General features: G+C 37.6%; 1 protein-coding gene across 7 annotated transcripts in view; it reads left to right on the forward strand.

Annotated features, from left to right (window-relative positions):
- SDCCAG8 (SHH signaling and ciliogenesis regulator SDCCAG8) overlaps positions 1 to 17465 on the forward strand; it is a 110885-nt gene that overhangs the window by 39530 nt on the left and 53890 nt on the right. For all 7 annotated transcript variants that reach the window (XM_080341233.1, XM_080341234.1, XM_080341237.1 and 4 more), the window contains one exon: positions 1097 to 1239. In XM_080341233.1, the coding sequence (XP_080197359.1) occupies positions 1097 to 1239 (143 nt within the window). The remainder of the gene's footprint in view (positions 1 to 1096; positions 1240 to 17465) is intronic.

Below are 17465 nucleotides of genomic sequence, written 5' to 3' on the forward strand. Positions count from 1 at the left end.
TTACAAAATAAGTTATGGTATGAATTTAAAGTATAATAGCTATTCAGCAGTAACTCCTTATATGAACAGTTTTATTCTGTACTACAAGTGACCTTTCACAGTTTAGTTGACTGAAAAACATGCAACTTTCCTCCAACCTCAACAATGAATAAATTTTTATGTAGGGAGTTAGTGCAGAATAGTTACTACATGATAAATTTAAATTGTTAGCTTTTTTCCTGTACTTTTTCTGACTTCCTTAAAAGCTTCCTTAGTACAAAGTATAGTGTAGGTTACATCTGTATTCCTACAGGTACCTGTGTGTTTTATATGGACCAGTATATATTCCTTCTGAGAATATTTGTGAAAAATGTTTAAATTGTTGACAATATGATTCAATTGAAGACTGTTAAGTCCAGTATTTTGTGCTGGAATCAAAGATGCTGGCCATGCAAACTTGTTTGTTGTTATTTGTAAAATAAATTAATGAATTCATTGACTAAGATTCACTTGCTACATTTAGTTGACATAAAAGGACTAATGTTAAGAAAATGACAGGATTAAGAGCAATTGGTGTGTTTAGGATTCAGATATGTCATAAATTACTTATTTTCAATAATTGTAAAATCGCAAAATTACCTTTTCTCTTGCATAATATTATGTGAATATGATAGAGCTAAATTCCCACGTGTGACAGATAAGCAAAATACATGAGCACAAGAGCTCTCCTGTGTCCAGCAACTTCTGAAGGTGGCTGCTCTTCTGCTGCCTTCTGGCTTTCTAACGCAGTGAATTTGGGACACAAATATGGAAGCCTTCACATGAGAAAATTGGAAAATGATTGAATGTGTCTATCCCTTAAACCACGTGAAGACAATAATATTGCTTGTGTATTAATGTCTTTGAAGTATTTGAAATTACATTCTTATGAAAAGCCAAAATGCATATAATATTTAATTTGCTTGTTTTGCAGTTTTTATCGACAAACTACTTTTGTTCGCAAACAAAAGTGTGCATTATTTTTCAGAAGCTTTGATAACATTAAGATTTATTGTCTTAAAATGGTACATCTGTGCGTTTCTTAAACATACTTTCTTTGGTTCCATAATTTTTTAAGAAAATAGAAAAACTGGGATTAGAGCTGAATGAAAACAAACAGCGTTTGGAACAAGCCCAGCAGGACCTGACAGGAGCCAGAGAGGAGTGCCTGAAACTGACAGAACTGCTGAGTAAATCTGAGCACCAACTGCACCTCACCAGGTACCCCTTATCCTATTACATGCTGTAGTACCGATTTCATTCTGCTAATTTTTTGCCATGGGCAAGTTACTTGCAGTCATCGACTGCATGGGCAGCCCTGAGTCCTGTTAGAAGCAGAGATTTGAATGAGTGAGTTATGAACAACAAAGTGAGTTATGAATCATAATTTATGAAAGTGAATTACTGGTGTGAAGAAAAGGCAATGTTCAGCTCTGGTGGTGAGGTAATGTGCTTTTGGGCAGGAAGAAGAGCAGGGGAGAGTGCAGCTACATTCTTTTTGTTGTTGCTGTGTTTGGTAGGACAAAGCTATTTTAAATGTTGAGACCATAGTGTACAGCAGCATCTTTAAGTTCTCAGATAAATAACTTGAGGTTTCTGCAGCAGAATGAGCAGGAAATGTGTAAATGAACATAATTGTGTTAAGCTTCAGTGAAGATTAAACAATCAAAAGGTAATATTACTGTCTACAAATGGAAGGTAAGCTCCATGTATGTGAGGAGGGTCTTTAAAGTCACTTGCTCAGTGGAGATGTGATACTGTGCAAACACTGTGTGTTGAGAGACTCTTCCAGAGCTTATTCCATCCTTGGGTATAACTCCCAATGGCATTTACTGTACTATTCATTACACATTTCTAGAAAACACCAGAAGGTGAACATGCCAATTTTTCATTGCAGCTTGAGTTTTGCTATCTACAGGAATTTTTCCTTTTGCCACAGTAAATGATGTTGTCTGACTGTTTGCAGGGGTTTGGTTGTGTGTGTGGTTTTTATTTTGTTCCATTCCCTTGTTTTCCCCAGGAGTGAACATCCAGAAACAAATCTGGCAACTTTTACTCAGTCCTTAAAGAAAAAAAATTAAATTAGTTTAAATTTTACATGAAGGGTGGGCAAAACCTCAGATTTTATCACTTAACAGAAGTCTTCATATTTATCCAAGTCTTGTACTCTTTGGGCTTTGTGAGAATTCTGCCATTGAGTAAATGGAAATAAAATAGAGCCTTGTCTAAACTATTAAATTCAGTGAATCAATTTTTTATTCAGCTATGCTTCTGTGTAATTCAGAGCACGGTTGTTTAACAGATGGAAGAAAGTACCACTCTAACAGCCTGTATTTAGAGAAAAAATATGCTAGAGGTTAATGAACTTGAAAAAAGTTTTGGGTGAGTTGTTAAGATATCTAAAGTTTGGATTTAGCATAACTTTATTAATAATGATTTGTTGTGATAGTTAACCAAATGGCTTACCACGCTCCTTTTAGCAAAAGGCTGATTATATGCATTATAGCTTTGGATATCTTTAAGGAAATCTGACTAGCCAATTTTTTTAATTTTTTTTTTTTGTTAAAATACTCAATGGTGTACTATTGCCTGCTTTTACATAGCAAGATACTTAAAGCTGGATACTTAAACAGATGATTCAGGTATCTTTTCCATCTATGTTCTCTCTGACTCGGGAAGTTTCTGAGATGCAAGTCACTGAAGGCTGGGAACAGTATTTGGGGCAAGAGTGCTGGCTCTGTTCTCATACAGTTCCACAGACGTCTGCTTCTTGAGATGGATGTGGAACTGTCACAGCCTGTCTAAGCTAGTGCAACCACTCTTCTACAGTGTCCTAATCTTTATTTTTTATTTGTGTTCATGTTTTGGCTTCTGCTTATAGGTATGCTTATAAGTATTGAAGTGTTTTCTACGCTAACATCTGACTGTTGAAAAATAGTATACATTAAAGCATGGGAAACAGGTTTAAATCTTTCTCTTTGATATTTCCCAAGTTCTGTAACACCTTGTTCTCTGTAGGTTTTTGTCTTCCTTATCTTTGGAGTGTCTTGTCTGCTTTCCAGGAATACACTAATTGATGTTGCTGTCATGAGTGAAGAAAGGGTGGAAAAAACTGATGATTCTTTGCTCCTGAACTGTCACCCGTTGCCCCTGTGTACTCAGATTGGTAGGGCAGGGTTAGATAAGTTCTTGCGTAGTCATCTGCTTTCCCAGAGTCTCAGAGGAAAAGACCTCCCATTGAAATGAGACTTTCCTTAGCCTGAACTCTTTGTCTTCCTCTGAGATCACTTCCTGCCAGAGCTGGTTTTCTATATTAGTGAGGATATAAAAGTTGCATGTCTCTGGTGCATTAGTTTTGCATTTTGAACTCAGTATGTTTTTAGTCAATTGGTACATCCACAGTTGTTGCAAATGAATTTTATTCACTTATGGTCTGCTATCTTTCATTGTTGATTCCCTTCACCTCAAATGGCAGCTGTGCCAGTGAAAATACTCACTTGAAGGTTAGTGGTAATAGCAGTCCTGTGGGGGATATAGACTCATTCACTGTGGCACTTGCCAAGTAAAACAGATTTTAAGCTCTAGACTCCCACCTGTGGGAGGTTGCTGCAGATATTGCACTGATTTGGTGCATCTCTTGGGTATTCTGGCCTTGGCCTGGACTTGCTGATTCCCCTCTTTTCGGGAGAGGGCCAGCTGGTCCACTCCAAGTCTTCTCACAACGCTAGACTTGAGGGAGGCCTGTACTGCTGTTACATGGTTGTGGGTGGTCTTTCTGTTGCCTTGCATGACCTGTCTGTGGTGTTCTGGCAAAAATCAGAGGTAGCTGAAGAGGTACAGAAAGAATTCCTTGTTTTGTATGAATTAGTATGTTACTAAGGAGAAAATTTCTTTAGGAATCCACTTATTCTAAATTTGGATGTTATAAATAGAATAACAAAACGAATACCAGAACTTTGGATTTCAATGTATGCAAATGAGATGGTAAATATTATATGAATGGATTAAATGAGAAAGAGCACGCAGTCTGTGTCTTAATGAGAAAAAGGTCTTCTGCAGAACCACACTCTTCTCCAGGAGTCCCACTTTTTTGCTGCATCCTAGTTTTCAGACACAGTTGATTGATTACCAACTAAACAGCTTCTAAGTTAACAAAATGCACTTGTTAAAAAATCAAGAAAAAGGTTACAATTAGCTTTTCTAAACCATTGCCACAGAGTTTACAATTGCCTTTTCATGTCACCTTTCTTCCTGGAGCAATATGTTGCTTAGAAATCCTTGCTATTAACATTCATTTCTTGCCATTTAATCTAGTTAGTAATTTTGATTTGTATGTCTTCAAATGACTGGGAAAATACGGAACTCTTGCTGTGTATTTTTGAGTGTCAGTTATTTAACTTTGCAGATGTCACCATGCCATGAGACTGGCCATGTTGTTTAAAATATATATATATAAAATATATATTTATTATTACTATATATGTTTTTATATATATATACATATTATTATATATATTTATTTTATATTTTTAATATATTTTTATATATCTATATATATTTTTTTTTTTACCCTAGTTTCAGCTTTGTGCTTATTTGTATTAGAGTTACCGTAGTAGGAGAATCTTAAGAAATTACTTCTGAAGACAATGTTAAATTGCCATTACTTCGGCAAGGTTACATCTTACTAATGAAGCTTATCTGAATCCATTCTTCAGGGAGCAGAAAACAAACAGATCTATTGTTCTTCGTTCATGAGAGAATAATCGTTAAAAATCATGTCAGCATGCTAGTGGAGAAGCTCGCATAAAAGATGCAAGATGTTAACAACTTATCCAGATCTTAGCATGTCATCTAATTTACTAAAGTTTTTCATTATTCTTACATAATGAAATCATCATTAAAAATCTTTCTTCTTTTTGTTTCAAATCACATCTGAAGTTATTATAATATTTGTTTCAGTTGCAGTCAGATGTAGCTCATGTTTGCATATGCCAAAGCAGGTAAATAAATCTTAAGAAGTGAGAGAACCTCTGATTTTCAAAGTTGAACTTTTTCTGTGCCATTGTGCGTTTTCTCAGGCACCGAGATGGGTAGATGGCTTGAGATATTTTTGATTGAAATGTCATCTAAAAATTGCTGGGAGATGTAAATGAGCGGAATTGAAGCAGATTTAGTTTAGTTTAATTTTTTTACTATTCTTGTTTGCTTATATGGAACATTGCAAGCAGTATTGAATGTCAACTTGTAGGTAGGGAAAAATTACTGCACAGTAGAGGAACCTGTGCTTCCAGGTTCAGGTGACCCACCAAGCTACCCTGAATCCCCCTCTCACTCTCTTGAAGGATATGTTTTTATTACAGTGAATCAGTGGGTGTTGTATTCCTTTATCATCAAAGACAGCGGCATTTGGGGAGTACAGTGAGTTTTAGCAGTGCTATAGCCTTCCTAATGTGCATCAGTCCTTCTTGCTAGTTTCAGTGCCTCCATTAACACTAATTTTATTACATATGTAACAAGTAAAGCACATAAATCTGTCATTCCACCTCCAGGTTCCCGTGGCATTATGTAGTCACTGAAGCTTTGGTGTTGAGCTGTGTGTCGTCACCAGCATTCCTTGTTAGAATTGCAGCATGCCTCATACTTTGATTTCCTTATTTTAACTATGCTATTAAATGATAAAATGTAAACTAAGTTCTTTGTGGTTATACATAGCCTTCTAGGGGTTTGCACAATACTTAAGTGTTACCTATTGTCTTTTTGCTAGTATTATCTATTAATTAGCAGCACATTTACTGTTGTGCTTTTTCCAACAATTTTAGCACATCAGAAGGAGTCCATCTATGCTAGAAAGGAGGTAACATTCGAAGAAATGCTAATATTATTAATATTAAATGACTGAGATAGGGTTTATATTCCCTGACTGACTGACTGATGGAAGGAGCAATAACACTTAAATTGGGGGGGAGGGAAGAAGCAGAAATTATGTATAAGCAGTGATCAATTTCTAGGGTTTTTTTTTTTTATATTCTGCTCATCTTGTACAAAACTATTATTTTAAAATGCAGGGAGGAGTAATAACATGAAACAACCCTGATAAGTAATAAACTTTTTAGATTCTGGTTCGTATGTTTATTTTTCATTAAATTTAGGGACGGTTGCAACTATGTTGTTGTGATTCAGTCAACATTTATTTCTATCTGGTTTTCATATACAAAGGCATCGGGGTGCCAGAAAATAAACTGTTAACGGAGAATTAACTTCTTTGGCACGCTTTCATACTTATCTTCCAAATTAAAGAAAATGAAATGGGCAGAAGCACAGTGTAGATTACCTCCTTTTTGTCAAAAATGGTGGGAATTTGAAAATTAATAATAAAAAAGGGAACAGATGCAGTAACATGCCAGAGGGAGATTAATGTGGAGAGTAAAATCTGTGAGCAACAAAACTGAAGCAAACTGAATCAGTGGGAGGTGGTTGTACAATCAAAATCAGGATAAAAGAGAAATTACAAACAACCCTGCACTTGTCAAAGTAGTAGTAATGAAATCCTGACTCTGCCAGCAGCGAGAACCTGTGTTAGCACTTTGGGGTAAGGCCGGGAGCCGGGTGCCAGGTAGGAGGGCAGCGCGAGGCTGCTGGGCGGCAGCCATGGCGTGTGGAACAGATGGCGGGGAAAGCTGGCCGGGGAGGGGCTCCTTCGCAGAGCTAATCAGACAGTAACGGATGGGGCAGCTGGGAGGACTGACCACCGAGAGGCGAGCGGCGGGGTAGCCGCAGCCTCGCGCGATGTGTGCAGTGGTGTGCCCGTCGGACGGACGGACGGAGAGAAGACCTTGCCACGTCTTCTCCGCGCGGCGACCTGGCCCCGGGCTGGGGCAGAGCAGGGAGGGCAGGCGAGGCTGCCAGCGCCTCCCGCCAGGTGTGCCATGCCCCTCGCCACCTCAAAAATACGTGTCTTTGCTCTCGGTCCCGTCGCCCGATAAGGGTGCGTGTTTTCGTGTTGTATAGTAGCGGCGTATTGAACGCAGAATCTGGCGACTGACAGAAATACAAAAGCACGTGGGTCCGAAGACTGACCCAGCAGACCGATGACAAAACTTTGCTCCTGTTGAAAGAGGGGAGAGCTGTAGGTCGGCACCTTCCCACAGGGTTGGGCCCCTCCGATAAATGAAACCAGTTTTCTGATGTTTTATTTTTGCTCAGAGGAGGCACTTCCCTCTTCGTAAATGAGAGCTTGTGAGGAATGAATGGAGGTCCGAGCCTTCTGATCTTGAGTCACATGAATAATTTTACTCATGTGAGAAGTAAAGATCAATAGGATTTCTTGTACAAGTAAGAGGTAGTCATGTGCAAGAGGATTACGAGGTCATGCCCTGTGTTGATGACTGTCAGCTTGAAAGAGAAATGAAAACAAAATTTTATCAAGGAAAGGGGAAAATAAAATCCTGAAGCGTAGCAAGGGAGGCCTGACCTACTACTGCCCAGTTTAGTTTTATCGGGATGTGATACTTTCTCAGACAATTTCAACAAAGAAATCTATGTCTCCTGCATCTGCTTTTTGAACTTGTGTATCTCTCATCTGCGGAAGGTTTATAGCTTGGCTCAATTATTCATTTTGAGTGGGGAGAGGAGGAAACATTACAGGGATTTGAAATAGGTGGTATAACATAGCCATATGCTATTTATGCAGCAGTTTCTGCAATAAATCTAATTTGGTGCTGTCAAAAAAGATTAGACTTATTTAGTATAGCAGCACATTAGTAAATTATTGTGGTAGCTTTGAAAGTTGTCATTCACTCTGCTTTACTTGCAATAGAATCTTGTGAAGCCTTTTTCCCCTTCCCTTTCCCCGAGCAACACTGTGAAAATGTCTCAGTTCTTTGTCCTGCAGCTGTAGAAACTGCAAATATTTCCACAACCAAGAATAAGGTCCTGCTTTGAAGTAGTTGAAGAAAGGGATGAAGAAAGAATAACCTCTGTTGTTAGCAATTATATGAATATATAGGCTAAAAATCAAAGTGTGGGGGGGATAGATTTCTCCCTTGCCCACAGGTTTTAATAGTGCAGCTGAAATTGTTTATTTGATTATACAGCATGTAGATAAATTAGCTACTCTGCGTTATTATAGAAGGTAAAATATTTTACCTGCCATGATAAGACCATATGCTGCTTTACAAAGACTGATACTGAATGATTTGAAATAAATCAGCTCTGTTGTCTTCTGGCAGTGCCTTGTAGAAATTTTGAAGATGATAATACTTTGTGTCAGGGTACTACACAATTATTTAAATATCTTCCCATTTAATAATTGAAACATATTTAAGGTGATTGTACAAACATGTAAAAGCCATTGATGAAGTTTAAAAGGGAAAGAAAGAAGGAAAGAAAGGAAGAAAGAATGTAAGTGGAGTAAAGAATAAATCCGAAGTCATGTTAATTTTGAATATTGGAAGTCTTTAAAAATCACCTTTTTTCATTTTTAAAAAGTTTAAACATGGTTGGCAATTTAATTTATTGTCCTACAATACAAACTTCTAAAGGAAAAAGCAATAATACATTTTCAGATATTATTCTTAGATTCATCTAAATTTTTTTCCATGGCATTTTAACTACAACTGGTCACATCAAATTTCTCTAATGATTTCATTTTTTATACATTGCATCAGGTTGTTGAGGCAGCCAAATAGCTGCTGCACGTAGAGTGTGGTTCAGGAGTAGTGACAATGCTTAAAATGCTTTGGAGAGAGCAGTGAATTCAGATGAAACACAGAAAAGACAAACTGCTGTCGAAAACAAACATCTTTATAAGGTCTTTGTTTTGAGCAGTTATTATTCAGCACTAACAGTAATAAGTTTATCCATGTGTATCAAATATTTACTTTGATCTCATTCAAATTAGATTTTCTATTTGTGTGACTAATGACAAGAAGATAATGATTTCTTATTTTGAACCATAAAAATCTTTCAGACGCATGTATTCAAGGCTGCTGGATTTTTTGCTGAATTTGCTACTGGAAAAATGGTTCTGAATTTGTCTTTATTTTTAACTTGTTCCAGGGCTTTTCTCTCAAGTGTATCTGAAAGCTTGTTTTACAATAAGTAAAATAAAATGTACTTTTTCTATCAGCACTTGGTATTTGTGAACTGAAACAGTTTTAAAAGCCACATTGTGCTTTCAAAAGTGTATTCAAAGTTGTTCATTTTGTGCATTCACGGTGATTGTTGGTTCGTCTTGTTTTTTATTTTTTTTCCTTCTGTGAAATTTCCTCCTGAAATTCTTGCCTAGAAAAAAAATTCAACAGAGAACCCGAAGTGTCCTCAACTGTGGACTTTATCAAACTTGACGCTGAAGAGCATCCGCCTGTGTGTTGCCATCTCTGGATAAGGCAGCTGGTGAATGGAGGGAGGGAGGAAAATCAGCTGAGCCCAGCAGCTCTGGCTGCTCTCCTCAGCCCTTTGCTCTGTGCCCTTGTGCTGGTGCTTGGTCAGAGGGAAGGTGTGAGCCGGGAGATGCCTGTCCCAAGCAGGCAGATGAGCACAGCCGCTGCTGTCGTTGACTTGAGAGGGCTTACCTCCTTCCCCTGCCCACGCTGGTAGCGGGGAAGGCTTAATAGCGTTAGCATGCTGCTCTTGGGTGCCCCTGTGGTCCTGGGGGTTTGAGTATCAAACCACATTTTTGTAGAAATAGGAGCAGCTCTTCTTGATTAGCTTCTCCTTGTTGTTCACTTGCCTTCTACAGGGCTGGAATCAAACTGGGCAATAGAAGTTTCTTTGTAGTTAGGTCAGACACCACTGCATATTCTTTTTGTTCCAGAGTTTCTCTTCTATTTCTAGTGCTTTTGTTCACCTGCAGGTAGTTTCCTATGGAAGAACACCATAGCATCAGAAAACATTCCCTTGCTATTCCAGTGACTAATCCCCATATAAGGGATGGAGCTGTTTTAAGTTATTATTCAGCTAAATTTGTGAAGTATTTGTCAATGCAATTTTTATTAGAGTCAAACTCAGACCAAACATAAGTGTAACTGCATTTCTGCTAATGAGATTGGATTACCTCCTGGATTTGCTCCCAGAAAGCTTTACTTAAAATTCATTTTTAGTAAAAGGGTAATAAAATGGGTGATTCGTTATAATTGCATACAAAACTTCAAATATGTATTTTATTTTTTGGTACTGTATTTAATCTTGGTGAAAGATTTTTTTATTTTTTAAAGGCTACCCAAGGTATGCAGTGAAATTGAAAGGTATTTCTTATTTTAGAAGACAGAGACTGTCGAGGAGGTTACTTAATAATTCAGGAGCTTGTGGTTATCAGAATGTGTTCCTGAAAAGAAATATGGGTACAGGAACTGCTAAAAATATTGTAGCCTGTTGACAATATGAATTTAGTCTCAGCCCTGACAAAGAATCTTTACGATTTGTCTCAACATGGAAGACAATATTTTTACAAAGAGTTGCATATATGTGTTTTACAAGGCTTGAAAACAGGAAAAAATATTCAGGATATCTTTTTTCCCTTAAACAGTGTTGCATTTGAAACATCAGTACGTAAGTTTAAAACAAACAAACAAACAAAAAACAACACACCAAAAAACCCACAAAAAAACAACAACAACAACAACAACAAAAAAAAAACCACCAAAAAAACACCAAAAAAACCCTGCAGATTAAATAATTTGCAGCAAATGCTGTTGGCCTCTTTAAGGTTTTACTGTAAACTTATTCAGCTGTTCCCATTTTCTCTTTGCATTTTTAGTCAATATCTTTGTTACATTACTGTATTTGTAATATTTTTATTAGCCTTTTCCACTTCTTTGTATAGCTCTGCAAGTCTTTCTCAGATCCTACTAGTCTTTACAGGAAGGTACAGATATACGTATATGAAGAAAAACACATGAGTTGTTGGAGTTGGAAAATGATGATCAAAATCTATTATTTTGCTTCTGTATTATTTCTCCTATACCCCAAACTGATCTTCACAAATACAGGACTGTAAAGAACTTCATCTTCTGCTGGTTAGCAGAAGTGGATTTAAATCCACACCGACAGTTCATTTGACAATGACCTTGAGGGGCTTTGCTTCTTGAAGAAGAAAGCAGAAGCTTGCGGTAAACAAAGTTCACTTCTGACAGATGGATTGAATGACAGAAAGGTTGCGAGTGCCAGAATAGCCCTGGCAGAGGAGGAAATGTTCAGTGGAATCCAACAGGAGAGGAGGTGTGAACAGGTGCAGGGTTGCTGACGGAAGGGGAACCAGATGGAAGGAGCCAGAGCCAGTTTATTTAAAGGAAAAGGCAGAAAACACTGAAAGGCTGTGCGATCAGTGGCTAAAAGTGTGCATGGAAGAAGGTAAAAATTCACAAAGCAAAACTGCACAGTGGGATATCTAGCACTTAACATAATGGTAGTAATTTGTGAGTTTCGTTTTAAAGTTGCTGTTGAAATACCTTTCTCCCTTTCTCTTGATAGCATAAGGAAGAGAGATTTATAACCTCAAAAAAAAAAAAAAAAAAAGACAAAACACTAAACCCCTCAACTGTTCTACTGCCTATCCATTATGTCTAATACTAATGTGCAGACAGTTACAATCAGGATAATACAAAAATTATGCCGTGGTTGACCAAACCAATAAAAGACATATAAGGCTGGATTTTTATTTTCTAACTCACCTGTTCATATCTACCTCCTGTGATATGTGGATAGATAAACATGCATTTTATTGTGGTGTTTCTGTAATATCAAAGCAAATCAACAACAGTCGAGTACAAGGTAATGTTAACACATTATCGTATCTTTCTTGCTTTTGGTCACAAGTCTGTCAGTTTGCTGGAATATGTGGTGTCTTGCTGTAGAGTGGGGGAAAAGTCTAGCTTACTCCTAGATCAGATTCCCTCAAAATCAAATATTGTCTTTCAAATTGTCATCCTGAAGAACGCTTTCTTCTGTCAAATTGTTCTGCTTCTTCCCAAGCTCTGCATGTGAGGCTGGCTCCCTTGGAGGCAGAGAGAACTGTTCCCCACTTCTTCTCAACTTCAGCAATAGCTGGGGAGAGTGAACAGCTTCATAGTACCAGGCCTATGGTAGCGTCACTGCAGTTTGTGTGTCCAAACCTGATGCCTATGAAAATTGTGGGTGGCTGTTCAGCAGTTGTTCATAGTGCAGCTGTGATCTACTGGATCATGTAGCTGTGCTGATCTGATCCAAATCAGTTGTGAGCACACAGTCACTTTCCTTTTGAATTAGCTAGAGCATGCAATGCAGCGTTTATGCTGACTTTATGCCAGCTGCAGCAGGACAGATGATACCTGATTCAGCATAAAGCTTGCTGGTACAAAGTTAACGTACCAAAAACATTGGGGTTTTTGAATAAATTTAAATTGGCAGAGTGAGTTCATAGCAGATCAGGTATCTGCATCATTTTTTCATTCAGTAGTGGGAGCCTGGTGGTTGGATTTACTGTATTAGCAAGTTGAGCCTTGGAGTACAGAGTTAAAATTGTTTGAAGCTGGTCTAAGTCTATGCTGCTGCTGAAAAGGCAAATCTCTCAAGTGGATGTATGTGGCTCTTTCTGACCACAGATTGCCAGGCCCTTGCTTATGTTGGCACTGAAAGACAGGCACCCGTATGATCAGGTGGTCCAGGGAGTTAACCAGTTAGAAAAAAGAATCATTTGCTCTTGTAGAATAAGTTGCGTGAGTGCTAACTATATGAGTTTGAAAAGAGGGACTGCACTTACTACTGGCCATGTCGACTTAGGCTGGCCTAAATCTGTCCTGAAGCTGCATCATAAGAGACTGCTGGTGCCAAATTCGAGAATCACCTTAAGTCAAAAAAATTACTCATTGATTTTAAATACAGTGAAAATAATTCAAATATAACTTAGTGTATGCAGAGTAAATTCCTGTAAAAATCTTCTTTTGTAAGTAAACCTTTCAACATTCAGCCATTTGTAGAAGTGGCTTGTGGAACATAGAATATTCTAGAGAATGGGGCACTGTACTGTGAACTGCTTAGGACTACATACTAAGACTGTACAAAAACTACTTCTTTTCCTGTTGCATCTTCCCATGCAACTTGTGTTCTGTACTTAATTGTCTGTTTCTATAAAGACTTACCAACCAAGTAGTTCACAACCTGATGGTAATAACCACTGCAGGATGAATGTTTATTAATAAGGTTTTATCTTGCTGGCAGGGCTTGTAGATGTGCCAGAAAAATTAGATTTTTGGTTCTAAATCAGTATGTTTGACCTAATATGAGATGTTAGTTACTGTTACAGACACTTTTTTTCCTTTTCTAAGAATGGACTAAAAGGCAGCTAATAATATTTAGTTGTGACTTAATATACAGAGAAATATCCAGATTGAAAAGTAGTTATTGTCTACATTGAGGAACTCATAGTTTTCTGTATATATATTTTGAAGGCATAACACCAAAAGAATAAAGTCTTGTTATAGGCTAAGTGTTTGCAAATTTGTTCTTTTATGCTGAATTTAAAATAAGAAATCCAATCCTTTTATTTTGTTAATAGATTTAGCAGATAGAAGTAGAGATGGGATAGACCACCAGTTATGTGTATACTCATTAACCAGATTCAAGCTTCTTCATATCATATAACTTTCATAGGAGTAATCTTCCATGTCTCTCAGGTCGTGTGGCCTTGCAACTCTTAATCTTTCTCATGACCATCAATTTCTCCAGCTAGTGGTAATTTTGAAGTAGTTTTCAAGTATAGCAAGTACTCAACAATAGAGTAGGAATCATTTCCTGAACAGTGATTAGTGTGAATTATCTTCTGATGCTTCAGGTAGGGTGTAATGGACAAAATGGACATTTTAGACTTAGCGTTTTATTGTTTCTGTAGACCTCCTAGTAGTACATAAAGTGCAAATATATATATACAAGTTATAAGGTGGTTCCAATCGTATAGCTGCATTCTAAATAGAGAAAGCAGTAAAAAAAATTCAGCGGGAACAAGAAAGTTATATGCACTAATTTCTGTTCCAGTAAAATTGAAATTCTCAGAGAAAACCAGAATGTAGTGTAACAAATCAACATTGTTTGGATTCTGGAAGTGGGGATACAGTTGGGTAATTATTTGTGTTGTGGGAAAATAGTTTTAAGCTAATTTGCCAAATAATTGTAGTTAGTCTCTTAATAAAGTTGGAAATGTGGACAGAGCTCAGACTTTTTGTGTATTCTCCCCCGAAAGCATTTGTTGTATTTTGAAGTGTTTTTTGAGAAGTAGTTGTAGCCTGGCAGAGCTGTCTTTTCCAGTCTTTTATCTCAGGTAGGGTAGTAAAAAGTTTTGGTTGATTGGTTCACTAACATACTTTAAAGATATTTCTATTTCAAAGTTATTTCTGTAGCATCTTCTAGCCTTCCAGATCCATATTTAAAGAGCTGAATCAATTTGAATGCTTCATTTTTTTACCACTTTTAAACCCTAGACCTTTACATAACTTTTTGAATTGCTTGTAGTAGATTCAGTTTCACATGGTTATGAGAAGAAAACTCTGAAATGTCATTATTTTAGGAAACTCTCTGGATCGTACAACTAGTGTTGCACCTTACACTATAAAAACAAAAATTAAGGTTTGTGTTGGTTTGGGGGGTTTTTTAGCCTCAGTTCTCACAAATAAGACCACACGCATCCTTAACAATGACACAGTTCTCCGATTCTACCAATTGAATAATTCTAATAATCAGGTGTCTGCAAAATTTGACCAAGCAAATGTAGATTGTGCTGAAGCTCACCAAACACAGTGTGCTGGCTGGGGCAGTTTCCAGAAACTTGAGCTTTCTGCTGAGAAGACCTGGCAGTCAGCTCCAGAATTAGCATCCCCTCAGCTCCCAAAAACAGACAGAAAGGGCAACTCAGTGGGTAATTCCTATGATGGTATACAAGAAGGGCAATTTTTCAGCTCCTTGGAGAGGTTTAAAGAAACTGCCTGATCAGGATGCTTTGAAAAGTTCAGTTATTTCAACATAATTCTTGCACAAGCATACATGTGTGCAATTTTTTTTTTTTTTTTTACATTCATTTTGTGCCTTTCCTTCTACCCTGCAAAAGCACCAAGAGCTGTAAAACCCAGCCAGTCCAAACTCGCTGTGGGGGATTTACACATGCACTGAAATTTAGAGTGTTTTATAAAACTGTCCAGCTGTGTCCTCAGTCATAGCAACACTACGTATTAACAAGGACCTATTAGAGAAAAATACATAGGTCTTTCAAAGGAAGATAACCTGAACAATGAATGTTAAGCAAAAAGTCCCTAGGACCTGACTTATCCTATGCTTCCCCTTACAGAATAGGGTATTGTGATGTCTTGTTTCACCTTTTGGTTGCTGTGGGTATTTTTTTTTCTCCTGTGGCCTGAGAGAAGAGGACGAATATACTCTGATTTGCCATTCATCCCTTGACACTTGTAGCTGAAATAATAATGTGAAATAACCTGTGAGAAGATGGTTCATAAAGCTGTTTCTAATGGACAGTCCACTAGACCTGTATTGTGGAAGAATTGCAAAGTTGACTGCATAAAACATTGCTGGGCCTTTGTACCAAAGCTATTGGCTAAAATCTTTAGAGTTCCTAATACACATAGGCTTTCCAGTCCTATTCTCAAAAGTATTGTAATTGACTTGAGTGCTTGCGGGCCAGATTTTGTTAAAGATACTGGGAATTAAGTGGTTCTCAAAACTGTTTTTCCATTTAGCATATAGAAGCTTGTGTTACACATGTTTTCAAAAGTGCTTGGAGACAAAGCGGATTTCCTCTGGTGGAGCTGTGGGAGCGCTCAGCTGGGTGCTCTCCCTCTCCTGACAGCGTTTGTTGTGCAGTAGTTCACAGTGCTGGCCCACTGGGCTGGGCTACCTGTCGTCTGGGAAAAGGTCTGGCTGTGCTCAGCCACTCGGGCAGGAGGCAAAAGCATCAGTGTTGGACTCTGCTTGCCGTCTTGCTGCCCCAGCGTGGGTGGTGGTGCTGAGTTCCAGGACCAGTGGTTATTTAGACCAACAGTCTTGTTAGTTCAGATACCTCAAACATTTGGAGCACTAAATGCCTTAGTAATTGAAGTCCAGTTTAAAGTAAGCGTATATGAAAGCCTAAAATATTTTATAATTACATTTTTAACTACAGTTAATAAGAAATGAAGATGTTGAAAATAAGGTTAGGATAACTTCTTGTGTACTACTGAACTGAGATAATTGCCAGAGTATTTTAATTTGTTCAATTAAGTTCATAGTCCTTGCTAATGGATCCATTAGCTTTTTACAAAATGCCACATGTTGATCTCATGGAAAAATCAAATAGTCAATATAGGAAGCATGGCTGTTTCACATCACAGTGGCTTTGTCAGAAGGCTTACTGGCAGCTTCCAGTCAGAGGCCTAATTCTACAGTAAGACATCCTATGTTTTTTCCATTTTGTATTTTTACTCTTAGCAAAGCAAAAAGAATTGCAGAAATACTATTGAACTGCATTGCGAAATTCAAAATTTTATCAAAGTTCTGGTTTTTTACGGTAAAAAAAATCAATAAGCTATTATTTACGTCAACTATGACTTTTACATTGCTAGTCTTTACATACATGTTTTTCTTTACTGTGAAGCCATTTGGGAGAGATCAGTCTTCTATTGAAAATGAATCTGTGATCCAGTTTTTGTTAGTGGTGGGAAGTGTTTGGGGGGGGGTTGTGGGGTTTTTTTTGGTCTTTTTAAATTTTGTTGTGGTTTGTTTTGATTTTGTTCTCTTTTGTTTGTTGGTTTGTTAAGGCTTTTTGTTAACCTTTGTTTGGCTGGGTTTTTATTTTTAATTAAATTTGGTGGCTCATATTCAGCCAGCATACTTTTATATCCTCCTTGAGGTCAATGTGGATTTTTCACTTCATTTTCAGCAAGGACTTTAAGGTTTGCAAGTGATAGCAATTTTGTTGTTCTTCCTGTGTTATAAGCTACAGTTTACTGTGCCTTTTGTTTTGTCAAGGATATTTAGAAAGCATTGCTTTCAGTCACAGCAAACCGATGTCCAGTTCATGGAGATATGAAAATAAGTGAACTAGTAGGTGGCTCTAAGGCTCAAAAAAAAAATTGTTGTTTAGAACTAAAATCACCATGGAAAACATGCACTTCAGAACAGAGTTCAAGTCGAAAGCAGTAAGATGAGAGGAAAGAGTTTCAAGTTGCACTACAGGAGGTTTAGATTGGATATTAGGAAAAAAATTATTCACAGAAAGGTTTGTCACGCATGGGAACAGGCTGCCCAGGGAAGTGGTAGAGTCGCCATCCCTGGAGGTGTATAAAATAAGCGTAGATGGGGATCTTAGGGACGTGGTTTAGAGGTGGACTTAACAGTGTTAGGTTAACGGTTGGACCCCATGATCTTATAGGTCTTTTCAACCAAAATGATTCTTAGAGAGCTTGAGCTTGCTTCCATGTGAATGAGTCTTT

Source organism: Nesoenas mayeri, assembly GCF_963082525.1.
Source record: "Nesoenas mayeri genome assembly, chromosome: 3".
NCBI classification, from domain to species: domain Eukaryota; kingdom Metazoa; phylum Chordata; class Aves; order Columbiformes; family Columbidae; genus Nesoenas; species Nesoenas mayeri.